The following is a 25,663-nucleotide window of genomic DNA, read 5'->3' as shown; positions in this document are numbered from 1 at the left end:
GAGCACAGTGAGGAGAGGGGCCCTCGGCTCGGCCCGGGGGCTAGAGGGCGACAGGCGACCTCGCTGGAGGGGGGAAGGGCGGCGGGACGGGTTTAGGGAGAGCCCCCCCCACCCCCCACGCGGCGCGGCGGGGGGCCGGACAGGTACGCGGGCGGGGGGCGGTGCTTGGGGATCCTGCGCACTGCGTGCGCCCCTCCCCCAGCGCGACTCCCGGCGCGTCCCCGGTCCCTGCCCGGCGCGAGCTGGAGGAGGAGCTGCAGCGGCCGCGGCTACTCGGGCAGGTCGGTGGCGCCAGGGGAAGCTGCCGACGGCGCGGGCTGCCGGTCCCAGCGTGCAGGAGGCGCGGGCGGCGCTGGGGCCATGGAGCCTGGTGACGCGGCGCGCCTCGGCCCGGGGCGGGCGGCCCGGGCGCTGCCACCGCGGCTGCTGCTGATGCTGCTGCTGGGTCGGGGGCTGCGCGGGGCGGCCGCGGCCTCCTCCTATGGGGCGGCGGCTGAGGACAGCAGCGCCATGGAGGAGCTCGCCACGGAGAAGGAGGCAGAGGAGAGCCACCGGCAGGACAGCGTGAGCCTGCTCACCTTCATCCTGCTGCTCACGCTCACCATCCTCACCATCTGGCTTTTCAAGCACCGCCGGGTTCGCTTCCTGCACGAGACCGGGCTGGCCATGATCTACGGTGAGCACACCCTGCACCCTCGCCCACCGTCCCCTACTCCCTTCGGGCACCCGGGCTGCTGTGCTTCTCCCTACCCCTTCCCCTCCCCGCGCCGCCTTGTGCTCCCCCTTCACTTGCCGACGTGTTTCGTTTCTTTTCCGTTTCCCGCTGAGACGGTCTCGGCTCCCAAGGTCAACTGTCTGCATTTTCCGGCTCCCTATTACCATGAAAATGAATTCCACCTCATTTCGACGTTTCTTCCCGGGGGAACCAGGAAAATGAAAGGCACCGGGGTGGTCTGGTTCAGTCCAATCGGTTCTGTTTCAGCTTCGCACCCCACCCCTCGCACCCCCACCCCCAGCCCCAGTTCAGCTCCACAGGATGTGTGTGTGCCGGAGCAGGAGGGGGTGACCTCCTAGGGATCGCTCTGCCCTAGGAGGCAGCCCACCGTGAGGGTGGGTAAGAGCTGACGGGGCTTGGTGGATGCCACATCAATGGGCAACCTGGGTGGGCGCCCAGTTCTGACATCTGTGTTCCCGGATGTCTTGTAAATAAAGTCGGAGCTTGAAGCCCTGTGAAAGGTGAGCGTGGTCCAAGACCTACGGTGATGTACCGCCATGGCGGGCCTAGTCGGGAAGATGGGCACGCCTCCCACCCTTGGGTCCAAGTGGGAAGTTATACCCACTTGCTTTCTTTAAGAGAAGAGGAGCTTTTGCATCCCTCCGATTGTAACAAGGACGCTGCTTTGAAGATACGTTTAAGGCTGTATGAAGAGGAAAAGTAGTGGTTTTAATTCTGGAGTCAGCCTTCTTTTGTTGTGAAAGATGGACTATGCCATCATCCTTTTTTGAGTTTAATGGCACATGGTGTATTACATACACAAGGGTCAGCACAGATCTTGGCGTCACTGCATGGATGTCAGCCACAATCTGAATCATCCCTCTTCCCCTGCCATGCCACCCCCTCCACCCTCACACCTGCCCACCATGACATGACTTCAAACGGGAACCAAGTATTCTCCTTTTGAATTTAATTCAGTGGAGTTAAGGCCCAGGTTGGCATCCTCATGTGAAATAGATGAGTCCACTTAATGACTGTTCCCAGTAGGAAACATTTGACTTCATCAGTTATACTGGAGGGATCTCTCCACTCAATTTCCATTCAGGATTCTGTGATAGAGAATGGAAAGTGAAAACGTTAATCTTTAATGTGACAGTTACCCTTGGCCCTGGGCCTTACTTACTCATGGTGCTTGATTGTTGACAGCCCTGGCTCATGGTCACCAAGGTTATGAAGTGCTCTCCAGGAGCCCTCTAGGTTTTAAAGAGACCTGGCCTAAACAGATCTTGAATTGAAGCAGGACCAGGTCTAAAACTGAGTTTAGTTATTGCAAATTACAGATGTGAACAAAAAACCTGGCCATTCTTGAGGTTTGTGGTTTGTATCAATCTGTGACAAATGACTGATGCCCAGGCTAAAGCAGGTAAGCTCGAAGGTTTCCTGAGCTGATAGCAGAGTGGGGAGTTGAAACATGTCATTTCAGGCGGTTGACTCTGAGCAAATGAGCGTTGCCTTTAGCCATAAAAACATTTTTATTTTATAGCTCCTAGATCCAATTCATTAAAGTACAGTGTGAAATACTTTTAGAAGGTAGATTGGACGGGCTCATAAATATATGCTCCAAGTGCATGGAAAATGAGATTTAAAAATATATTTTCTGAGGAGTACTCCATGTTCTTAGGAGCTCAGTCACCTTTATCTTAAGGCTTGAAAACAACAATAGAATTTTCCGTTGTGGATATGTACTTTTTGAACTCATCTCAATCTCTTAGTCATTGGGATTGTGCTACCAGTGTACTGTTTCACTTTGTGTTATGGAAATCTGGTTTAATTGATGATGTTCAGAAAAGGCAACATCCTGTCATAGCATTCTCTGTAATTTTCTTCTGTGTCTTTGGCTTTTAGTGTTACTGTGAAATGCAGTAAGAAATTTGTTTGTCAATGTGTGATGTCCTAGGTTCTGCCAAATATTAATATTTTGATGTGGATTGCCTATAACTGAGAGAAAATATTTCTTTTTCTCTAAGAGATATTTAGTCTTCTGTTTTAAGTTCCACACCCCCCAGCCCCAAATCTGGGTTCTGATGTCATTTGATTAGCAAACTACACACACACACACTTAAGGGATAGGAATTCTGATTTTAAAAAATTCAATATGAAAATCTTTGAATACTTAAGTGAATGCAGTGCAGATTTCAGGACTTCTCTTTCTCAGTAGAAAGACATCAGATTTCATTTCTTGATATCAGTAGAGGAAGTGAGTGTCCTCTGAGCAATAAAGGGCAAAATGATCTAAGGAAACATTTGTTAAGTATCTGCTGTGTACTGGGTGCCCAAGTAAATTTATGGAGATAACCAATTTAACTTTTAAATGTTGGTAGGTTTTCACGAATGAAAGAGTTCAACTGTGAATTTCAAAAGTTTTACCTTGAAATGAAAAAAATCTAATTCCTGGCACTTTAAAAAATACTTAAGTGGTACTTTGAGAGGAAAAGCTTTAATATTTAAAATAAATTGTGGTGTGTGTGTGTGTATATATATGTATATATATATATATATAAACAATGTGTTAATATATGGTAATATATTAAAATAAATTGTGATAATATGTGTATTTGCTGGTATAGTCATAAAATATCTCTAGGAGGATATGCAATAGCCTAACACCATTGGTTTCCTTGTAGGGGAGGAAGAAGGTAGGTGGAACGTAGGGGTGGGAGGGAAGACATCACTTTATATACTTTTGTGGGTTTTTTTTTTTTTGGACTTTGGAAGTGGAATCACCTAATAGCATGTCCATGCTTCCATTCTGTGGCATTCTTGTGGCATTTTAAGATACTCCTCAAATCATCCAGTTTGATGCCCACTACTCCCTATTTAAATCAAATTGCTATTAATTTTCTGTGACTTTTCAGTTGTCAGCTGTACCCGTGGAACTTTCTCGGAGCCCTGGGTCTGGAATGGAGACATAACTGGGAAAGGGGGGAGGTTTTCTCTCTTTCTCCTTTCTCCTTTTATCTCATTGTCTCCAAAGAAGAGTTGATGTACTTTAGGAGTGGTGTGCACAGATAGATCCCAAAGGACCTAAGGACTGTAAGAGACAGGCTGTGAATACTTAGCATTTAAATGGAAAGGAATTCTACCACCCACCAAGGGACTGTTAGAAGCACTCCTCCTCCCTGACCACTGGTCCAGGCAGCTACCAGGGAAGGTGACCATAGACTGGACTCTCCAGGGACCTTAAAGGGAGCTGCCCCCAACCGCGCCAGACCCTGTGATGAGGGCTGCAGGGCAGCGGATAAGGCGCTCGCCTGGCATCAGTCTAACCTGTTTTGTCAGTGCAGGGAGCTCCTGGCTGTCTGGCTCTGTACGTGATTAAGTGCCATCCTAAAGTTACCAAGCCCCTCGTGTTTGTGCAGCAGAAATAGCAAGTGTTTGAAGAGGGAAGGTGGCATAAACAGACTGTGTCAGTTAATTGTGGTTCTCTCTCGTGTGTAGTTCCACTTTCCCCATAATGTTTTTGTGACAGCTGATATGGGTCCAAAATATCTAACTTCGTCATGCTAGCCTACCACCTGCTTCTCGCTTGCCCCTCCTCCTGCTTCTCGCTTGCCCCTCCTCCACACCTATCATCTTTTCAAGTATGTGTTGGTCAGAACCTTCCAGGTTCCATGGACTGTGGGCTCATTGTTGTTTTGCTGGTGCTGGATTGCTAAGCACAGGCTGAGGGAGGGTTCATAGGCAAAGTCTGAAAGGGGAAATTATGGCTTTTTGCAGTAGTGTGAAATTAACATTTGAGCTTGTGAGCAAACATTTCAGAACCACACTCTTCCTGGTTAATTGGGAAGCTCTGTATAGTCTCAGTTTGGTACCAGATGCCCTGAGTTCAAATGCTGGCCCTCTTACTTGTAAAGCTGTGCAATACTGGGCAAGCTCTCTGAACCTTAGTTTCCTTTTTTCAAAAATGGAGACAGTGTCACTCACCTCACAGAATTTTTGTTATTGTGATATTGTAAAGGTCAAGTGCAGTGTGTCTGCTACTTACTTGGTAAATATTAGTTCTCATTTTCAATTTAGACTTGTGATTATTTGGCCAGCATTGCTACTTGGGTAGAGTCCTGCTGTAATTTAAAAAGGCATTAGGATACAGTTAGTGCGAGTGATGAGAATTGTCATTTTCTTTTTTAAAAAAATTATTTACTTTTTAATTGAAGGATAATTGCTTTGCAGAATTTGTTGTTTTCCGTCAAATATCAACATGAATCAGCCATAGGTATACATTATAATTTTTTGTGGGCCATTTGTTAATACTTAGAAAAGAATTTATAAGGTAGCTGTTCTACTTTTTTATCCAGCAGTCTCCATTCTTGGGCTTTATTTTTTAGAAATAATCACATTAGTGTGTTACATTATATAGATGATAATATTCATTGCAGCAGGAACAAGTTGCAATACTCATTAAGAAGGAACTGGTTAAACTACAGCATATTCCCACTAAGGAATACTGTTCAGTTGGGAAAAAGGTGTTTTGAGATGTCCTTTTAAGGCAGCTCACTTAGTGTTGTGGAAAAAACAAGGCACAAAGCAGTATGTATAGCATTTCATTTATTTTTTTTAAGTCCTGTGATATAAATACATAAACATGATATATATACATTTACATATAACATGTGTGCATCTCTGGATAGAGGCACAAACTTTGACAGTGGGATCAGTTGTTGGGAGGGAGGAAAGGGAGATGTTACTTTTCCTTTTATACTCTTCTGAATGGCCTGAACTTTCTATAACACTGACCATTACTTTTACAATTGAAACATTTAAAAAATAAAGCAAACAACTTTTTTATAGCAAAAAAGGCATTAGAAACAGATCAGTTATGTGGTTAGGTAGCAGTTGTTACTTAAAAGTTATAAATGGAAGTAAAATGTATCTTAAAGTTAGGAAAATGATATTTCCTGAAAGCATTTCTTAGAGCCTTTTTGGAATGATGTAATTAGAAATCACCATTTCACAACCCCCAAAGACAATTAACTTTGGCAAGGATTTTCAACGAATTCCAGAGCCATAGGTGAGAGGTTGTGGGGAACATGGTACTTGCATGTTGTTGAATATCACACCACAGATTACTTATCTATCACAAAGGAAAAAAGGTGCCTTTACAGTAGAGAGGTCTGGCAGTCAGCATCTTATAACCAAGTCATCAAATTTATCCTCGGTCCTCATGGAACTGTCCAGTATTATGTGCCTCCTGTTGTGTTACAAAAGGAAGCAGACAGCTTTACCTGTGTAGTATTCATCCTTTAGATGCTTCATCTGAATCTAATGGAGGTTTTAGGAGCATCTTCCAGTTGATAGGAAATATAGGGGATAGGGAAATAAGTTATAAAATACCGTGTGGAAACAGACATATCCAAAATATGGGACAATCTGTAAGACAGTTGTCCTGGTTTCTTCCAAAAGTCTGTCTATGTCAGGGGAAGCAGAAAGGCAGGATAAGTGACTGAATTGTGTTCTCTCAAAAATTCATATGTTGAAGTCCCATTCCCCAGTGTGATGGTCTTTGGAGGTGGGATCTTTGGGAGTAAATTAGGTTTAGAAGGGGTCATGAAGGTGGAGTCTCCATGATAGGATCGGTGCCCTTATAAGAAGAGGAGACCAGATTTTCTCACTCTTCTACCATGTGAGGATAAACCATCTGTTACTCTCATTAAACTCTCTGTGACACTGTGAAACTCTAACAGTAGGTTTCATGAAATGGTTAGGCTTGCATGACTTGAGAATCTGTAACTTCCTTTTCATTTCAGTGTTTTGGTTTGATTTTCAGATTCACATGTCTTTTGAAAAACTGCCTCTGTTCACTTAGAAGGGCATATATGTTAGGAGACTTTTCTCTTTTGGTTAAAGCTTGCTCCCTCTCTTTTAATCAATGTAGATATCTGTATTAGGGTAATGCTAGCTGTTATAATAGACCAACCCCAAATTTCCATGGCCTAACTTGAAAAAACTTCATTTTTTTCTCATGCAGTGGGCCAGTGCAGGGATCTGGCAGGTGGGTCTCCATGTAGTGGTGATTCAGGGACCAGGCGCCTTCCATTTTGTGGCTTATCTGTCCCTTGGGCCGTTGGAATCCTCCCCCTCCAGCCCATGAAGGAAGGACAGAGAAGAAGATCATAAGGGGAAGACTTACATACTAAACCTGGAAGTAGTGCACATTGCTTTGCTGTTTCTGTTGGCCAGAATTTGGTCACGAGGCCACATTGAACTGGAAGGGAGGCAGGAAGATGTAGTCTAGTTGGAGTAAGAGGAACAGGTTTGGAAAGCAGCTAGCCAATCTCTGCTTAAGTATTTGATTAATACTTTGTCATATGTAATCCAGAAAAGAAACGTAGTAAGATTTTCATGCATTTTTGTTGTTGGTTGTTGATAAAGTAAATTTTCAAGTGATCCAGTTTGAAAAGGGCATTCATCTCGAGTTTTATTAAGTTGCTTCAATGAACCTATCAGCATCGCCTGGAGAGCTTGTTAAAAATGGCAGGTCTGGCCCCAGACTGATTGAGAATGTCTCAGTGAGGCCCAGAAATCTGTCATTCAATGCATTACCAGGGATTTTAAATACTGAAATTTGAAACTCACTGCTACAGAATATTTGTTTTGATCCTTTAAATTCATTCACTACACTGCTTGTAATTAAATAAATGTGGTAAAAAATAGCACCTGTTTATTGAATACCTGCTATCATGGTCAAGCACCATATTATTTTGCATAGTTTAAGCCATATAACCTTAACAGAAAATGTAATGAAGACTGTATTTATTTATTCAAGGAATTTATTCAAGGAATAAATAAATTTATTCAAGGAATAAATTGAAAGTTAGGTTTAGTACCTCATTTGTTTAGGGTCACACATTTGAGATTGGTAAATGGGGATCTATTGAAGGATAGGATCAATAGGTTGAGGATGTATTTGGCTAGGATAGAGGGGAACCTGGATTCTGCCCTGATCACCTGCTTCCAGGAGGTCATTGAGGGAAATTCATGCCCAGAGTATAAAACAAAGCAAAGTAACCCTTTATTATTAGCTGGGGCTTTGGCTCCAAACTCCAGTGTACAGCTGCAAGGGGTGAGGTTGGCCAGTTTATAAGAATCCCTTTTCCTATGCTAGATTGGCCTTGGGCCCTTGAATCCAAGTGAAGCCAAGATACCTGCTCATTTGTATTCCAAAGACCACATTCCAGGTGTTACTCTGTTGCTATGTGTTATGGACTGAATGTCTGTGCCCCTCAAAAATCCTATGTTGAAATCTTAATTCCCAGGGTGATGATGGTAATGGGATGTTTGGCCTTTAGGAAGTAATTAGGTTGAAGGTGGAGCCCCTCATGAATGGGATTGGTGCCCTTAAAAAGAGGCCCCAGAGAACTGTCCATCCTGTGAGGGTGCAACAGGAAGTTGGCAGCGTGCAACCTGGAAGAGGACTCTCACCAGGACTGGAACATGCCTGTACCCTGGTTTTGGATTTCCAGCCTCCAGGACTGGGAGAGAGAAATTTCTCTGGTTTATAGGCTGCACAGCCTGTGGTACTTTGTTACGGCAGCCTGAACTAAGACAGTATGACAGAAGGCTTCCAGTGTTACGGGGCAAAATAGTCAAACAATGATCAGAGTGGCTGCTCTAGGCCTTCTCAGGTGGGAGCAGTTGCCTAAAAGTATTCTCATTTCTACACATCACTATCACAGAGGTGGGGAGGCAAATTGAACTGGGTCTGTCACACTCTTGGGTCTCTCTGCTCTTACTGTGCTAGTTGTCACAGACATATCAGTCTCCTGGAGAGAGTTTCCAAAATACGTTAGAAAGAAACCCAGTGCAGGCCGGAGTGTCTTTTGTTTGCTGCTGTCTCTGTCCCTAGAACAGTTGTAACACATAGTAGGTGCTATGGCAACATTTATTTAATGGATTCTACCTTGTCTAACAAAAAGATGCTATAACACTGCTTAGCACTAAAGATCCTTGAAGTTCTTGTGCCTCAGATTTACACTGAGAAGGAAACTTTTGTGAAAACATCTGCTTGAATCACAGAGAACTGTTTAAGGAAGGAGAATGAAGGGATAGGTGAATAGATATTTGCAGAAAATTGTATATTTAGCTGATAAGCCACATGGTTTTTTTTCTTATTTCTTGTGGTAAAATATGTATAACATGAAGTTTGTCATTTTAATTATTTTAGCTGTATAATTCACTAACATTTGTAACATTTATAAAATTGTGTGGCAATCACCACTATTTCCAAAATGTTTTCATTTCTCCAAACAGAAACCTTATACTCATTTAAGCAGTAATGCCCCATTCCTCCCTCCTCCTAACCTCTGATAACCTTTAAGCTACTTTCTGTCTTAATGAATTTGCCTATTCTAGAAATTTCATATAAGTGTATTCATACAATATTTGGTCTGATTTTTTTCACTTAGAATAATAATTTCAAGGTTCATCCATGTTGTAGTAGGTATATGAACTTTATTCCTTTCTGTGGCTGATTAGTATCCCATTTTAAATATACACTATATTTTGTTTATTCATTCATCAGTTCAGGGACACTTGGGTTGTTTCTACCTTTTGGCAACTGGTGGTATAATGCTACTATGAACATTTGTATACAAGTGTCTGTTTGAATCCCTATTTTCAATTCTTTTGAGTATATACCTATAAGTAGAATTGCTGGGTCATAAGGTAATTATATGGGTAACTGTTTGAGGAACTACCAAACTGTTTTCCAAAGTAGCTGCAAAATTTTACACTTCCACTACAGTGCACGAGGGTTCCAATATCACTGCATCCTCTCCAATACTTTTTTTAAAAATAGTCACCCTAGGGACTTCCTTGGATAAGGAAATGGCACCCTACTCCAGTACTCTTGCCTGGAAAATGTCATGGATGGAGGAGCCTGGTAGGCTACAGTCCATGAGGTCGCTAAGAGTTGGACATGACTGAGCAACTTCACTTTGACTTTTCACATTCATACATTGGAGAAGGAAATGACAACCCACTCCAGTATTCTTGCCTGGAGAATCCCAGAGACGGGGGAGCCTGGTGGGCTGCCGTCTATGGGGTCGCACAGAGTCGGACACGACTGAGGTGACTTAGCAGCAGCAGAAGCAGGGACTTCCTTAATGGTCCAGTGGCTGAGACTCTGCACTCTCAATGCAGGGGGCCTGGGTTTGATCCCTGATCAGGAAGCTGGATCTCACATGCCACAACTAAGACATGGTGCAGCCAAATAAATAAATATTAAAAAAAAAGACAGTCACCCTAGTTGTTGTGAAGTGTTAGTTTATTATGGGTTTGATTTACACTTCCCAAAGAAAGGCAATGCCAAAGAATGCTCAAACTACTGCACAATTGCACTCATCTCACATGCTAGAAAATAATGCTCAAAATTCTCCAAGCCAGGCTTCAGCAATATGTGAACCGTGAACTTCCTGATGTTCATGCTGGTTTTAGAAAAGGCAGAGGAAGCAGAGATCAAATTGCCAACATCCGCTGGATCATGGAAAAAGAAAGAGAGTTTCAGAAAAATATCTATTTCTGCTTTATTGACTATGCCAAAGCCTTTGGCTGTGTGGATCACAATAAACTGTGGAAAATTCTGAAAGAGATGGGAATAGCAGACCACCTGACCTGCCTCTTGAGAAATCTGTATGCAGGTCAGGAAGCAACAGTTAGAACTGGACATGGAACAACAGACTGGTTCCAAATAGGAAAAGGAGTACATCAAGGCTGTATATTATCACCCTGCTTATTTAACTTCTATGCAGAGTACATCATGAGAAACGCTGGACGGGAAGAAACACAAGCTGGAATCAAGATTGCCGAGAGAAATATCAATAACCTCAGATATGCAGATGACACCACCCTTATGGCAGAAAGTGAAGAGGAACTAAAAAGCCTCTTGATGAAAGTGAAAGTGGAGAATGAAAAAGTTGGCTTAACGCTCAACATTCAGAAAATGAAGATCATGGCATCTGGTCCCATCACTACATGGGAAATAGATGGGGAAACAGTGGAAACAGTGTCAGACTTTATTTTTTTGGGCTCCAAAATCACTGCAGATGGTGACTGTGGCCATGAAATTAAAAGACGCTTACTCCTTGGAAAGAAAGTTATGATCAACCTAGATAGCATATTCAAAAGCAGAGACATTACTTTGCCAACAAAGGTCCATCTAGTCAAGGCTATGGTTGTTCCAGTGGTCACGTATGGATGTGAGAGTTCGACGGTGAAGAAGGCTGAGCGCCGAAGAATTGATGCTTTTGAACTGTGGTGTTGGAGAAGACTCTTGAGAGTCCCTTGGACTGCAAGGAGATCCAACCAGTCCATTCTGAAGGAGATCAGCCCTGGGATTTCTTAGGAAGGAATGATGCTAAAGCTGAAACTCCAGTACTTTGGCCACCTTATGTGAAGAGTTGACTCATTGCAAAAAACTCTGATGCTGGGAGGGATTGGGGGCAGGAGGAGAAGGGGACGACAGAGGATGAGATGGCTGGATGGCATCACCGACTCGATGGACGTGAGTCTGAGTGAACTCCGGGAGTTGGTGATGGACAGGGAGGCCTGGCGTGCTGCGATTCATGGGGTCGCGAAGAGTCGGACATGACTGAGTGACTGATCTGATCTGATCTGATATAGTCCATGGGGTCGCAAAGAGTAGGACACGACTGAGCGACTGAACTGAATTGAACTGAAGGAAAGACATAAGCATCTGAATGCAGAGTTCCAAAGAATAGCAAGGAGAGATAAGAAAGCCTTCCTCAGAGATCAACGCAAAGAAATAGAGGAAAACAACAGAATGGTAAAGACTAGAGATCTCTTCAAGAAAATTAGAGATACCAAGGGAACATTTCATGCAAAGATGGGCTCGATAAAGGACAGAAATGGTATGGACCTAACAGAAGCAGAAGATATTAAGAAGAGGTGGCAAGAATACACAGAAGAACTGTACAAAAAAGAGCTTCACGACCAAGATAATCACGATGGTGTGATCACTCACCTAGAGCCAGACATCCTGGAATGTGAAGTCAAGTGGGCCTTAGAAAGCATCACTACGAACAAAGCTAGTGGAGGTGATGGAATTCCAGTTGAGCTCTTTCAAATCCTGAAAGATGATGCTGTGAAAGTGCTGCAGGCAACATGCCAGCAAATTTGGAAAACTCAGCAGTGGCCACAGGACTGGAAAAGGTCAGTTTTCATTCCAATCCCAAAGAAAGGCAATGCCAAAAAATGCTCAAACTACCACACAATTGCACTCATCTTACACGCTAGTAAAGTAATGCTCAAAATTCTCCAAGCCAGGCTTCAGCAATACATGAACCGTGAACTTCCAGATATTCAAGCTGGATTTAGAAAAGGCAGAGGAACCAGAGATCAAATTGCCAACATCCGCTGGATCATCAAAATAGCAAGAGAGTTCCAGAAAAACATCTATTTCTTCTTTATTGACTATGCCAAAGCCTTTGACTGTGTGGATCACAATAAACTGTGGACAATTCTTCAAGAGATGGGAATACCAGACCACCTGACCTGCCTCTTGAGAAACCTGTATGCAGGTCAGGAAGCAACAGTTAGAACTGGACATGGAACAACTGACTGGTTCCAAATAGGAAAAGGAGTACGTCAAGGCTGTGTATTGTCACCCTGCTTATTTAACTTCTATGCAGAGTACATCATGCGAAATGCTGGGCTGGAAGAAGTGAAATGCTGGGCTGGAAGAAGCACAAGCTGGAATCAAGATTGCTGGGCGAAATATCAATAACCTCAGATATGCAGATGACAGCTCCCTTATAGGCAGAAAGTGAAGAGGAACGAAAAAGCCTCTTGATGAAAGTGAAAGAGGAGAGTGAAAAAAAAGCTCAACATTCAGAAAACGAAGATCATGGCATCCAGCCCCATCACTTCATGGGAAACAGATGGGGCAACAGTGGAAACAGTGTTAGACTTTATTTTTGGGGGCTCCAAGGTCACGGCAGATGGTGATTGCAGCTGTGAAATTAAGATGCTTACTCCTTGGAAAGAAAGTTATGACCAACCTGATAGCATATTCAAAAGTAGAGACATTACTTTGCCAACAGAGGTCCATCTAGTCAAGGCTATGTTTTTTCCAGTGGTCATGTATGGATGTGAGAGTTGGACTGTGAAGAAAGCTGAGCACCCAAGAATTGATGCTTTTAAACTGTGGTGTTGGAGAAGACTCTTGAGAGTCCTTTGGACTGCAAGAAGGTCTAACAAGTCCACCCTAAAGGAGATCAGTCCTGGGTGTTCATTGGAAGGACTGATGCTGAAGCTGAAACTCCAATACTTTGGCCACCTCATGCGAAGAGTTGAGTCATTGGAAAATACCCTGATGCTGGGCAGGACTGGGGGCAGGAGGAGAAGGGGGTGACAGAGGATGAGATGGCTGGATGGCACACTGACTCGAGGGACATGAGTTTGGGTGAACTCCGGGAGCTGGTGATGGACAGGGAGGCCTGGCGTGCTGCGATTCATGGGGTCGAAAAGAGTCGGACATGACTGAGTGACTGAACTGAACTGAAGGGCTAGAGATGTTGAGCTTTTCACATGCTCATTGGCTGTTTGTTTATCTGTTTGGAGAAGTATTCATTCACACCTCTGCCTGTTTTACAAATTGGGTTATTTTTTGTTGTTGGGTTGTAGGAGTTCTTTGTATATTCCTGATATTATTCTGTTATCAGATATATGGTTTGTAAATGTTTTCTTCTATCCATTGGGTTGCCTTTTCACTCTGTGATAGTGTTCTTTGATGTGCATAGTTTTAATTTTGATTAAGGTCAATTTATATATATTTTTTCTTTTGTTGCTTGTGCTTTGGTATCATATCCAAGAAGAAATCATTGCCAAATCTAATGCCATAAAGCTTTCCTCCTATATTTTCTTCTAAGAGTTTTATATTTTTAGTATTTATTTATTTATTTGCCTGAGCTGCACAGCTTGTAGCATCTAAGTTCCCTAACTAGGGATCAAACCTGACCCTGGCAGTGAAAGGTCTGACTCCTAACCACTAGACTTCTAAGGAATTCCCAGTTTTAGCCTTTAAGTTTAGACTGTTGATCTGTTTTGAGTTAATTTTTATATATGATTTTTAAAAATTTCCTTTTTCAATTGTTCGTTACTGGCATATACAAGTAGGACTGAAGTGGTTTTTTTTTGGGGGGGGGTGTTGATTTTATACCCTGTAGCTTTGTTGAATTTGTTTTATCATCTCTAACATTTTTTTTTTTTTTTGGTGTGTATTCTTTAGGGTTTTATATGCAAGGGAAAAAGATGTAATAGGTGGAGTATGAAAGAGTCTAGATGTGGGCTTCTAAAGGGGTGGGGTTTCACAGAGTAAGCTTCTTCCGGCAAGCAATGGCAACCCACTCCAGTACTCTTGCCTGGAAAATCCCATGGATGGAGCAGCCTGGTAGGCTTTATTCCATGGGGTCGCTCAGTCGAACACAACTGAGTGACTTCACTTTCACTTTTCACTTTCATGCATTGGAGAAGGAAATGGCAACCCACTCCAGTGTTCTTGCCTGGAGAATCCCAGGGACCGCAGAGCCTGGTAGGCTGCTGTCTATGGGGTCGCAGAGTCGGACACAACTGATGTGACTTAGCAGCAGCAGCAGCAGCAAGTAAATGCAACAATGTATGCACAGTGTTTCTGTCTAGCAAACTTGTTCAAGGCTCAGATATTTTTTTAAAATAAGGACTGATTAGGTACTCTTACCAAAATTTCTGGTTCCCAGAAGAAAGCAGGTGTGCTGTATGAATTACATTTGTAGAAACTATCTAGCTGTATTCAGTATTCCAGGCACATGAAACAACCTTATCAATTAGTAGCATGGGGGATATTTTACAAAAGCTCAAATTCTCAGGAACTATTGTATGGGTCAGTCATATAAGCAGGCCTCCTAGAGATAGCAACATCTGGCCTATTATATTAACTTTTTCCTGAAGGGTGGTATCATCTGACTCTTAGCTTTTTGTTCTCCTGAGGCTTCTTCAATTTCATGACACTTTTATTTTTAAAAATCATCTCTTTTTTAGATTTATTAATTTTATTTAAAAAATTATCATGAGTAATATTGACTTTTGATGTACAGTTTTATGAATTTTATAACATGTATAGATATGTGTAACCACCACCACCACAGTTGAGGTGAATATGAATTCCTTCACCCTAAAAAACTCATGCTACCACACTGCTCTGACAGTCACTGACCTGTTCTTCATCACTGTTGTTTTGTCTTTCAAATATCAACATAAATGGAATCCTTCAGTATGTAACCTTTTGGGATTAATTTTTTCACTTACCATAAGGCCCTTGATATTTAGCCATGTCATTGTAAGTATCTATAATTAGTTCCTTTTTATTGCTGAGTTGGATTTCATTTTATGGATATACCATAGTTTGTTTGCAAATTGAAGGACATTTAGATTGTTTCCAGTTTTTTTTTTTTTTTTTGTGATCATGAATAGAGCTACTATGAACATTACTGGCTCTCCTGGTGTCTCATTGGTAAAGAATCCGCCTGCAATGCAGGAGATGCAGGTTCAATCCCTCTGTGGGGAAGATTCTCTGGAGGAGGAAATGGCAACCCACGCTAGTATTCTTGCCTGGGAAATCCCAGGGACAGAGGAGCCTGGCGGGCTACAGTTCATGCATTCCATACACTCCATGGGGTTGCAAAGAATCAGACAAGACTGAGCTACTGAGCAAGCATAAACTATGAGCACAGGTTTTTGTGTGAATGTAAGTTTCCATTTTTCTATGATAAATACCCAAGATTGGGATTGATGGGTCATAGGGTAAGCATGTGTTTAGGTTTATAAGAAAATTGCCAAACTGTTTTCTAGAGTAGTTGTACATTCCAACCAGCAATATATAAGTGTTCCAGTTGCTCCACATTCTCTTTAGCACTTAGTATTGTTAGTATTTTTAATTTTACCCATTCAAATAGATGTGTAGTGGTATCTCACTGTGGTTTTAATTTGCATTTTCCTGATGCTTAATATCTTTTCTTGTACTTATTTGTCATTTTTCACATATTCTTTTTGGTGAAGTGACTGTTCAAGTGTTTTGCTCATTTTCTAATTGTATTGTTTTCTTTGAATTTTGAGTTCTTTTTATATTCTGGAATCAAGACCTTTGTTAAATATGTAATATGAAAATGTTCTCTTCTAGTTTGTAGCCTTTTTTCATCTTACAGTGTCTTTTGTATAGCAAATGTTTTTAATTTTGATGCAATCCAGTTTATCAACTTTCCCTTTTTTATTGATTGTGCTTTTGGTGTCATGTCTAAAAATTTTTTCTTTAACCCCAGGTCAGGAGGGTTTTGTTTTCGTCTAAAAGCTTTATGGTTTTGCATTTTGTACATTTAGATCTGTGATTTATTTGGAGTTATTTTTTGACTAAGATAAGTTTAAGTTGAGGTTTATTTTTTTGCATATGGATGTTTCATTGTTGAAAAGGTGATCTTTTCTTCATTGAATTACTTCTGCAACTTTTTCCAAAATCAATTCCATATATATATATATATATATATATAGCCATGTCACACAGCTTACGGGATCTTACTTCCTCGACCAGGGATTGAACCCTGGGCCCTAGACAGTGAAAGCACACAGTCTTAACCACTGAATAGCCAGGGAATTCCCTCAACTGCCCATATTTGTGTGGATGTATTTCTGGACTTCCTCTTGTGTTCCACTGATCTCTGTATCTAGCTTTTTGCCAGTACCATACTATCTTGCTTGCTGCAGCTTTGTAGTGCATCTTAAAATTGGGTAGTGTGAGTCTTCCATTTGTATTCTTTTGTAGAATTGTTTTGGCTGTTTTATTTCAAATCTTCTGTATTAATGATTTTCTATGTAATTCTATCAATTATTCACAATTTAGGGCACTTTTATCATGCCCCCCCCCAAAACCCTGTAGTCATAATCCTTTCAAATTGTTCTTTCTCCTCATAGGCATATGCTGATTTCTTCTGAATACCTGAGGGAGAGACCTCTGGATCTCCAGGATTCTCTCTCTGTTTGGGTCTCCTTTCTGGTACTCAGTCCTATGAACTTTAGCTGCTTTTGTATCCAGAATCCCAGCTTTGTCAGTTTCGGGAGTCAGCTAGACATGTCTCTGTTTCCCCTCCTTGTTTTGTGGCTTGGAAACTCTCTTAAGGCAATAAGCTGGAGCAGTCAATGACTTACCTTATTACCCACCCCCATCTCTCAATCACCTCTTCTTCATTGCCTCCTTTCAGTGTCTTGAAAACCATTATCTTGTGTATTTATGTTTGTTTTTGTTTCAGGCATGAAGCTAATTCCAGTCCCTCTTTCTCTGTCTTGTCTCAGAGTGGATGCCTTAATTCCATAAAGGAGTTTTGGTCTTTTTTTTTTTTTTTGGTCATTGTAATCCCCATACACACTCTTTTTGTGTTACTTATATTGAAATCTGGACTTCATGTGTATATCTGTGTTTTTATACAGCTATGCATTTTTTACTTGAGGATAATTGCTTTACAGTATTGTGTTGGTTTCTGCCATACCTCAACAGCTATTCATTTTTATATACACACGAACACACCTTTAAAACAAGCCTACCATGGATGATCTTATTCTAGTCTAGGAATCTGTTGGCTATTGTACATTTTTACTGCTGAGAGAACCAGGGAAAGAAACAATTGCGTTCATTAACAGAGTAGGCTATGAATGAGCTGGAGTGATTCTCTTCAGTGGTATGAATGAGAAAATTGTCTCTTTTCAATGGCGGTGTTGTACAGAGTGTTTATGATGGTACTGGAGAGAGACATAGACAAGACGGTAATACTGCAGTGTCACCTGAAAAAAAATGCATGACATGAAAGTTGTGAGTTTTATTTGGGGACCTGAGCCTGGGAGACAGCCTCTTAGATAGTTCTGAGGAACTTCTTCTAAGAGGTGATGGAGAAGCCAGAATATGTATGAACTGGTGGGCAACTGTAGTGGCTAATGGTTTGATCTTTGTAGAACTGGAATGACAGGCAATATTTTTTCTTTACAGTAGTGATTTTTATTCATTGTGGGGATATTTGGTAAAGGGTGGAGCTCTGATGTGGCAGATGAAGTCTCAATCCCAGTCAGAAAAAAAGAGGCAAGTAGTTCAGTAGGAGACAATTGTGAAACAGGCATTGGAAAAGCTGAGAAGCCAACCAGGGTGCATTGAAGTGACCTAGAGATAAAGCAACAGCAGGAAGCCACTGTCACCCCTGGGGTGGACATAGGGAGAAGGTGGTGTTACCAGAGTCCTGGAGTGAGGTTGCCTAAAATACCCTCGCCTGTTTCCTCTCATCCTCCTGTCTCTCACTGGTGCCACCCATTGGATGAATTTAACTGGAAGCCACTTGGAAGGGGGCCTGGAAATGTAGATTACAGGAGTTTCTCCTTGTTTCCTGTCCCCGGAACATGTAGCAGAACAACAAAGGGTAGAAAATGGATCTGAGGTCACATAAGTCCAGGACTGGTGTGAAGATCCTTCCTCAAACTGAATGTCCATTCTGAAATATAATATTTCTAATACCTAGATATGGCCCAGAAGGGAGGAGGAAAGCTGCATGGTCAAGGGTCCAAGGAGCCAATATTCCTGTCAGCAGTCTGGGGGAAAGGACGCTAGGTGTTGAGGTAAAAGCTGCATTTGCTACGATAATATATGCCTAAAGAATGGGATGAGGTTATTATGATAAATAGTTGTTCACAGTTGAAATGTTAAGTATCTGCATGAACAAACCCCACATTAGCTATTTTGTAAGCTTAACTACTGATGCTGTTTGATTGAGTTATTATACATTATTTAAGGAGAGGAAGTGATGGTAAATATGAGGAGAGAAGGAAGGACCCTTATGTTTTTTATTTATTTTTTATTTGGCTTTGCTGTGTTGCTTGTGGGATCTTAGTTCCCCAACCAGGGATTGAACCCAGGCCATGACAGTGAAACCGCTGAGTCCTGACCACTGGACCAACAGGGAATTCCTGGAAGGACCCTTTTTGTAGTGTAAATAACATTATAATTTAATGCATATGTTATTAATCTTTGTAAGCAAAATGGTAGATATTTCTGTAACAATGTCTTTTTGTTTTTTAATCACAGGGGCTACATTAACAGTGATACCCTAGCATCTCTAAGCCCTTTATTGATGAGTTCAGCCAGGGAAACTGTGCCTATGGAGGGTACTAATCTCTGAGTTCATGTTTTAGAGTGATATCTCTTTAATTTCTACAATTCAGTTAACTAGGAACATTCCTAGTTACAGTTGGGTTTCTGTAAAAGAGGACATCTCCAGGGGAGTGAGTCAGTTAAGCACCTGCTGTATTCTCAGTCTCCACCACTGGTATGGAGGGCCTGGTTAAGCCCTGCAAATGACACAAGGTCAATGATACAGGTTTGAGTTTAGTCTACCTCAAAAGGCCAAATGGACATCAAACATTTTGTATGTTACAGGAACATATAAGTTGGTGAAAACAAGTTTTTTTTTTTCTTTTTGCCTTACTGCACGGCTTGTAGGAATCTTAGTTCCCTGACCAGGGATTGAACCCACACCCTTGGCAGTAAAAGAACAGACTCCTAACCATTGGACTGCCAGAGAATTGCCAACAATTGAAATTATTGTAACCCAGGCAGGTATATCAGTTATTTGAAACTGATCAGAATCCTTAATTAGATATCAACACTTTCACTTCAGTTCAGTTGCTCAGTCGTGTCCGACTCTTTGCAGCCACATGAAATCACAGCACGTCAGGCCAACCTGTCCATCACCATCTCCCAGAGTTCACTCCAACTCACGTCCATCGAGTCGGTGATGCCATCCAGCCATCTCATCCTCTGTCTTCCCCTCTTCCTCCTGCGCCCAATCCCTCCCAGCATCAGACTTTTTTTCCAATGAGTCAACTCTTCGCATGAAGTGGCCAAAGTACTGGAGTTTCAGCTTCAGCATCATTCCCTCCAAAGAAATCCCAGGGCTGATCTTCAGAACGAACTGGTTGGATCTCCTTGCAGTCCAAGGGACTCTCAAGAGTCTTCTCCAACACCACAGTTCAAAAGCATCAATTCTTTGGTGCTCAGCTTTCTTCACAGTCCAACTCTCACATCCATACATGACCACTGGAAAAACCATAGTCTTGACTAGATGGACCTTTTTGGCAAAGTAATATCTCTGCTTTTCAATATGGTATCAGGTTGGTCATAACTTTCCTTCTAAGGAGTAAGTGTCATTTAATTTCATGGCTGCAATCACCATTTGCTGTGACCTTGGAGCCCCCAAAAATAAAGTCTGACACTATTTCCACTGTTTCCCGATCTATTTCCCATTAAGTGATGGGACCAGATGCCATGATCTTCGTTTTCTGAATGTTGAGCTTTAAGGCAACTTTTCACTCTCTTCTTTCACTCTCATCAAGAGGCTTTTGAGTTCCTCTTCACTTTCTGCCATAAGGGTGGTGTCATCTGCATATCTGAGGTTTTTTATATTTCTCCCGGCAGTCTTGATTCCAGCTTGTGTTTCTTCCAGCCCAGCGTTTCTCATGATGTACTTTGCATATAAGTTAAATAAGTAGGGTGACAATATACAGCCTTGACGTACTCCTTTTCCTATTTGGAACCAGTCTGTTGTTCCATGTCCAGTTTGAACTGTTGCTTCCTGACTTGCATACAGGTTTCTTAAGAGGTAGGTCAGGTGGTCTGGTTTTCCCATCTCTTTCAGAATTTTCCACAGTTTATTGTGATCCACACAGTCAAAGTCTTTGGCATAGTCAATAAAGCAGAAATAGATGTTTTTCTGGAACTCTCTTGTTTTTTTGATGATCCAGCGGATGTTGGCAATTTGATCTCTGGTTCCTCTGCCTTTTCTAAAACCAGCTTGAACATCTGGAAGTTCACAGTTCGTGTATTGCAGAAGCCTAGCTTGGAGAATTTTAGCATTACTTTACTAGCGTGTAAGATGAGTGCAATTGTGCGGTAGTTTGAGCGTTCTTTGGCACTGCCTTTCTTTGGAATTGGAATAAAAACTGACCTTTTCCAGTCCTGTGGCCACTGCTGCGTTTTCCAAATTTGCTGGCATATTGAGTGCAGCACTTTCACAGCATCATCTTTCAGGATTTGAAAGAGCTCAACTGGAATTCCATCACCTCCACTAGCTTTGTTTGTAGCGATGCTTTCTAAGGCCCACTTGACTTCACATTCCAGGATGTCTGGCTCTAGGTGAGTGATCACACCATATTGTGATTATCTGGGTTGTGAAGCTCTTTTTTATACAGTTCTTCTGTGTATTCTTGCCACCTCTTCTTAATATCTTCTGCTTCTGTTAGTTCCGTACCATTTCTGTCCTTTATCGAGCCCATCTTTGCATGAAATGTTCCCTTGGTATCTCTAATTTTCTTGAAGAGATCTCTAGTCTTTGCCATTCTGTTGTTTTCCTCTATTTCTTTGCATTTTCAGATGCTTATATCTTTCCTTTTCTCCTTTGCTTTTTGCTTCTCTTCTTTTCACAGCTATTTGTAAGGCCTTCCCAGACAGCCATTTTGCTTTTTTGCATTTCTTTTCCATAGGGATGGTCTTGATCCCTGTCTCCTGTACAATGTCATGAACCTCCATCCATAGTTCATCAGGCACTCTATCTATCAGATCTAGTCCCTTAAATCTATCTCTCACTTCCACTGTATAATCATAAGGGATTTGATTTAGGTCATACCTGAATGGTCTAGTGGTTTTCCCTACTTTCTTCAATTTAAGTCTGAATTTGGCAATAAGGAGCTCATGATCTGAGCCACAGTCAGCTCCCGGTCTTGATTTTGCTGACTGTATAGAGCTTCTCCATCTTTGGCTGCAAAGAATATAATCAATCTGATTTTGATGTTGACCATCTGGCGATACCCATGTGTAGAGTCTTTTCTTATGTTGTTGGAAAAGGGTGTTTGCTATGACCAGTGCGTTCTCTTGGCAAAATTCTATTAGCCTTTGCCCTGCTTCATTCCGTATTCCAAGGCCAAATTTGCCTGTTAACCCCAGGTGCTTCTTCACTTCCTACTTTTGTATTCCAGTCCCCTATAATGAAAAGGACATCTTTTTTGGGTGTTAGTTCTAAAAGATCTTGTAGGTCTTCAGAGAACCAACTTTAGCTTCTTCAGCATTACTGATTGGGGCATAGACTTGGATTACTGTGATATTGAATGGTTTGCCTTGGAAACGAACAGAGATCATTCTGTCGTTTTTGAGATTGCATCCAAGTACTGCATTTCGGACTCTTTTATTGACCATGATGGTTACTCCATTTCTTCTAAGGGATTCCTGCCCACAGTAGTAGAGATAATGGTCATCTGAGTTAAATTCACCCATTCCAGTCCATTTTAGTTCGCTGATTCCTAGAATGTCGACGTTCACTCTTGCCATCTCCTGTTTGACCACTTCCAATTTGCCTTGATTCATGGACCTAACATTCCAGGTTCCGATGCAATATTGCTCTTTACAGCATCGGACCTTGCTTCTATCACCAGTCACATCCACAACTGGGCATTGTTTTTGCTTTGGCTCTATCCCTTCATTCTTTCTGGAGTTATATCTCTGCTGATCTCCAGTAGCATATTGGGTACCTACTGACCTGGGGAGTTCTTTCAGTATCCTATCATTTTGCCTTTTCATACTATTCATGGCATTCTCAAGGCAAGAATACTGAACTGGATTGCCATTCCCTTCTCCAGTGGACCACATTCTGTCAGACCTCTCCATCATGACCCACCTGTCTTGGGTGGCCCCACAGGACATGGTTTAGTTTCATTGAGTTAGACAAGGTTGTGGCCCTAGTGTGATTAGATTGACTAGTTTTTCTGTGGTTATGGTTTCCGTGTGTCTGCCTTCTGATGCCCTCTTGCAACACCTATCGTCTTACTTGGGTTTCTCTTACCTTGGACATGGGGTGTGTCTTCACAGCTGCTCCAGCAAAGCGCAGCTGCTGCTCCTTACCTTGGACGAGCGGTATCTCCTCACCACTGCCCCTCCTGACCTTGAACGTGGAGTAGCTCCTCTAGGCCCTTCTGCGCCTGTGCAGCCACCGCTCCTTGGACGTGGGGTTGCTCCTCTCGGCCGCTGCCCCTGACCTCGGGCGTGGGGTAGCTCCTCCCAGCCGCTGCCCCGACCTTGGATGTGGGGTAGCTCCTCTCAGCCGTTCCCATGCCGTCACAGCCTGGCACTCTCACCCGCTGCCCCTGACCTCTGGCGTGGGGTAGCTCCTCTCGGCTGCGCTTGTGCATCAATACTTTAGGAATGTTCAATGTTTCGATTATTTGTTGGATTAGCAAAATGTCCAGTGAATTGTTAGTACATTGTAATTTGCTTGACACAGTCTTTCAATGTTTCAAATATCTAGACTTTGTGGGAAAAGACTGCATGTAAAGTATAAGTACACTTGAATAGCTAATGAACAACCTTCTGGTTTGAGTTCAGAGATGTTCACTGTAGAGTTCCTATCCTTAAAACAAGAAAAAAGCTAGACAAATTGCAAATTCATGATTTTTCTTGAACCCACCAGAACACTGAGGTTTCTGGGCATACTGCTAACCCCAAATCAGAAGACACAGGTGCCACGGTAGGGGTAAATAGCACGGGAACATTAGCTTACCTGAGATAGACACTGCTGAATGTCATATAAGTCAGTAAGATCAAATTGTTAATGAATTGCCAAAGGTTGGGGGCCATAGGTTTAAAAGGTTCTCATCCTCTTGCAGACTTTTCCTTCAGGGTCCCCATCAGGTCCTCCCAGGGAAGATCAGGGAGATTCCTGAGACAGTGTCTCCTGCATGCTGGCTAAGATAGTGGAACAACAGCCACTGCCCAAATCTGCCCAGACATATCTCCTCATCTCCCAAAGGAACAAAAGTTTTCATTTGCGGGAAGAAAGGGAACAAAAACAGGTAGAAACCCACTGCACCTGGGAAAGGAGAGCAGGAAAAACAATGAAGCTATATTCAAGCTCCGGGAGTAGGTGATGGACAGGGAAGCCTGGTGTGCTGCAGTCAATGGGGTCACAAAGAGTCGGCCATGACTGAGTGACTGAACTGAACTGAACTCTTAGGGGAGGAAAGGAATATCATAATTCTGAGCCCAGAATTTTGCTGTGGATGAGGATCACATGCTTATGAAAGCCACAGCCCCAAGACCCAGGGCCACAGTACCTATCTAATATTGAGAACTGATCAAAACAGAAGAGACTGCCCCTGTTTCCCACCTCCCTGCTTCCAAGCCAACAAGCATCAAGTAAAGATAGCAATAGAATTGATAAAATGCAATCATAAAAAATACTCAGTAAAGCCTAGAGAAAGCAGAGAGGAAAAGACAAATGAAGAACAAATGAAACAAATAAAAAACAGCTAACAAGACAGTAGATTTTAATCCTGCCAGATCAGTAATTACTGATCACAATTAATCAGTAATTTAAATGTGAAAATGTGAATGGTCTAAAAGACGGAACTTGTCAGATTGTATTTTTTTAAAAGATTAAACTGTATGCTGTTTACAAGGAATCCACTTTAAATATAAAGATACAGATTCAGAATAATACACCATGCAAATGCTAAACGAAAGCTGAAGTAGCTTGTTAATTTCAAATAAAGTAGACTTCATAACAAGGAAGGTTAGGGACTTGAATTATATCTGAAAAATCATTTCACCTTTATCATATAATGTAACATAATTACAAGAGTGCTATCCCATCACCTTTGCCATATTCTTTTGGTTAGAAGCAAGTTAGAAACCCTACCCACCCAAAACATAGGTAGTCCTCACTTCACATCAGTCTGATATGTATGAATTTCAGTGACCATGGTTAAATAACACTAGTCCCCTAACAACATAGTTCAAATTTTGCTCAGTTGTGTCTGACTCTTTGACCCTTTGGAGTGTAGCCTGCCAGGCTCCTCTGTCCATGGGATTTCCCAGGGAAAAATACTGGGTTGGGTTGCCATTTCCTCCTCTAGGAGATCTTCCTGACCCAGGGATCAAACCCGAGTCTCCTGCATCTCCTACATTGCATGCAGATTCTTTACCCACTGGGCCATCAGGGGAGCCGATGGTATATTAACTGTGAGTAATTGCATAAAATTCAATCTTTCCTGCTAACTGTTTGTACTACATAAATAACAGATGGACATCAAGATGAGTGACCAATCTTTCAGAGTCTGTCTGTGATGGTCACCACCCACCTATTATTCAGTTCATACACAGACAGCAAAGCTTGCAGTTGGGTTGCTTCCTTGTCTCCCAGTGACAAACCCATGTGACATTTTGCAAAAATGGATGACTGAAAGAGGGAATTGGCCAGCAAAGATGAGAGTGCAGCAGACAAGTGAAAAGTGACAACACTGGAAGAGAAATTTGTATCAAACATAAAGGGAATAATAGAAGAAGTTGTTGGTAGCAGAAATGTCAACACTGCCACCATTTGAGAAACACTAGATATACAGCCAGATGAACTTAGTGAAGAATTGATATAAACGAACAAAGTGGTTGTGATGAAAAGGATGATGATCCAGAGGAAGAGATGCCAGAAAAAAAAAAAAAAAAAAAAAAACAAAGCACTTCAGATTGAAGGAGCTGTTGGAGAGATTTCAAGATTTGTGTGTGTCATAGAAAGTGCTAAGGATATAATGTGAAGCTGATCCTAACCTAGAAAGGAGTGTGACAGTTCACCAAGGCATAGACAAGATGCTTAGTCAGTATCCCTCTGTAATGTAAATTATACAGTGAGAAAAAGAAAGCAAGCACTATTCAAACTACTTTTGATAAGTTTTTTTAACAGAAAAAACTTTTAATTCTTAATATTTTGGGTGTTCTAAAGTATACTAAATAAATATTAGTTTTGCTCTCTTTTCATTTCTTTTACATTTATA

The 25,663-nt window shown here is 42.0% G+C and overlaps 1 protein-coding gene across 4 annotated transcripts in view; it reads left to right on the top strand.

Moving 5' to 3' along the window:
* The first annotated feature begins 246 nt into the window (after nt 1-246).
* Nucleotides 247-25,663, top strand: part of SLC9A7 (solute carrier family 9 member A7) — a 182,134-nt gene continuing 156,717 nt past the window's right edge. For all 4 annotated transcript variants that reach the window (XM_024988752.2, XM_005228096.5, XM_002700063.6 and 1 more), the window contains exon 1: nt 247-676. In XM_024988752.2, coding sequence (XP_024844520.1) covers nt 361-676 — 316 coding nt within the window. In that variant the 5' untranslated portion in view covers nt 247-360. The remainder of the gene's footprint in view (nt 677-25,663) is intronic.

This window comes from Bos taurus, chromosome X, assembly GCF_002263795.3.
Source record: "Bos taurus isolate L1 Dominette 01449 registration number 42190680 breed Hereford chromosome X, ARS-UCD2.0, whole genome shotgun sequence".
In the NCBI taxonomy this organism is placed as follows: Eukaryota; Metazoa; Chordata; class Mammalia; order Artiodactyla; family Bovidae; genus Bos; species Bos taurus.
This window is presented reverse-complemented; position numbering and strand designations above follow the sequence as displayed.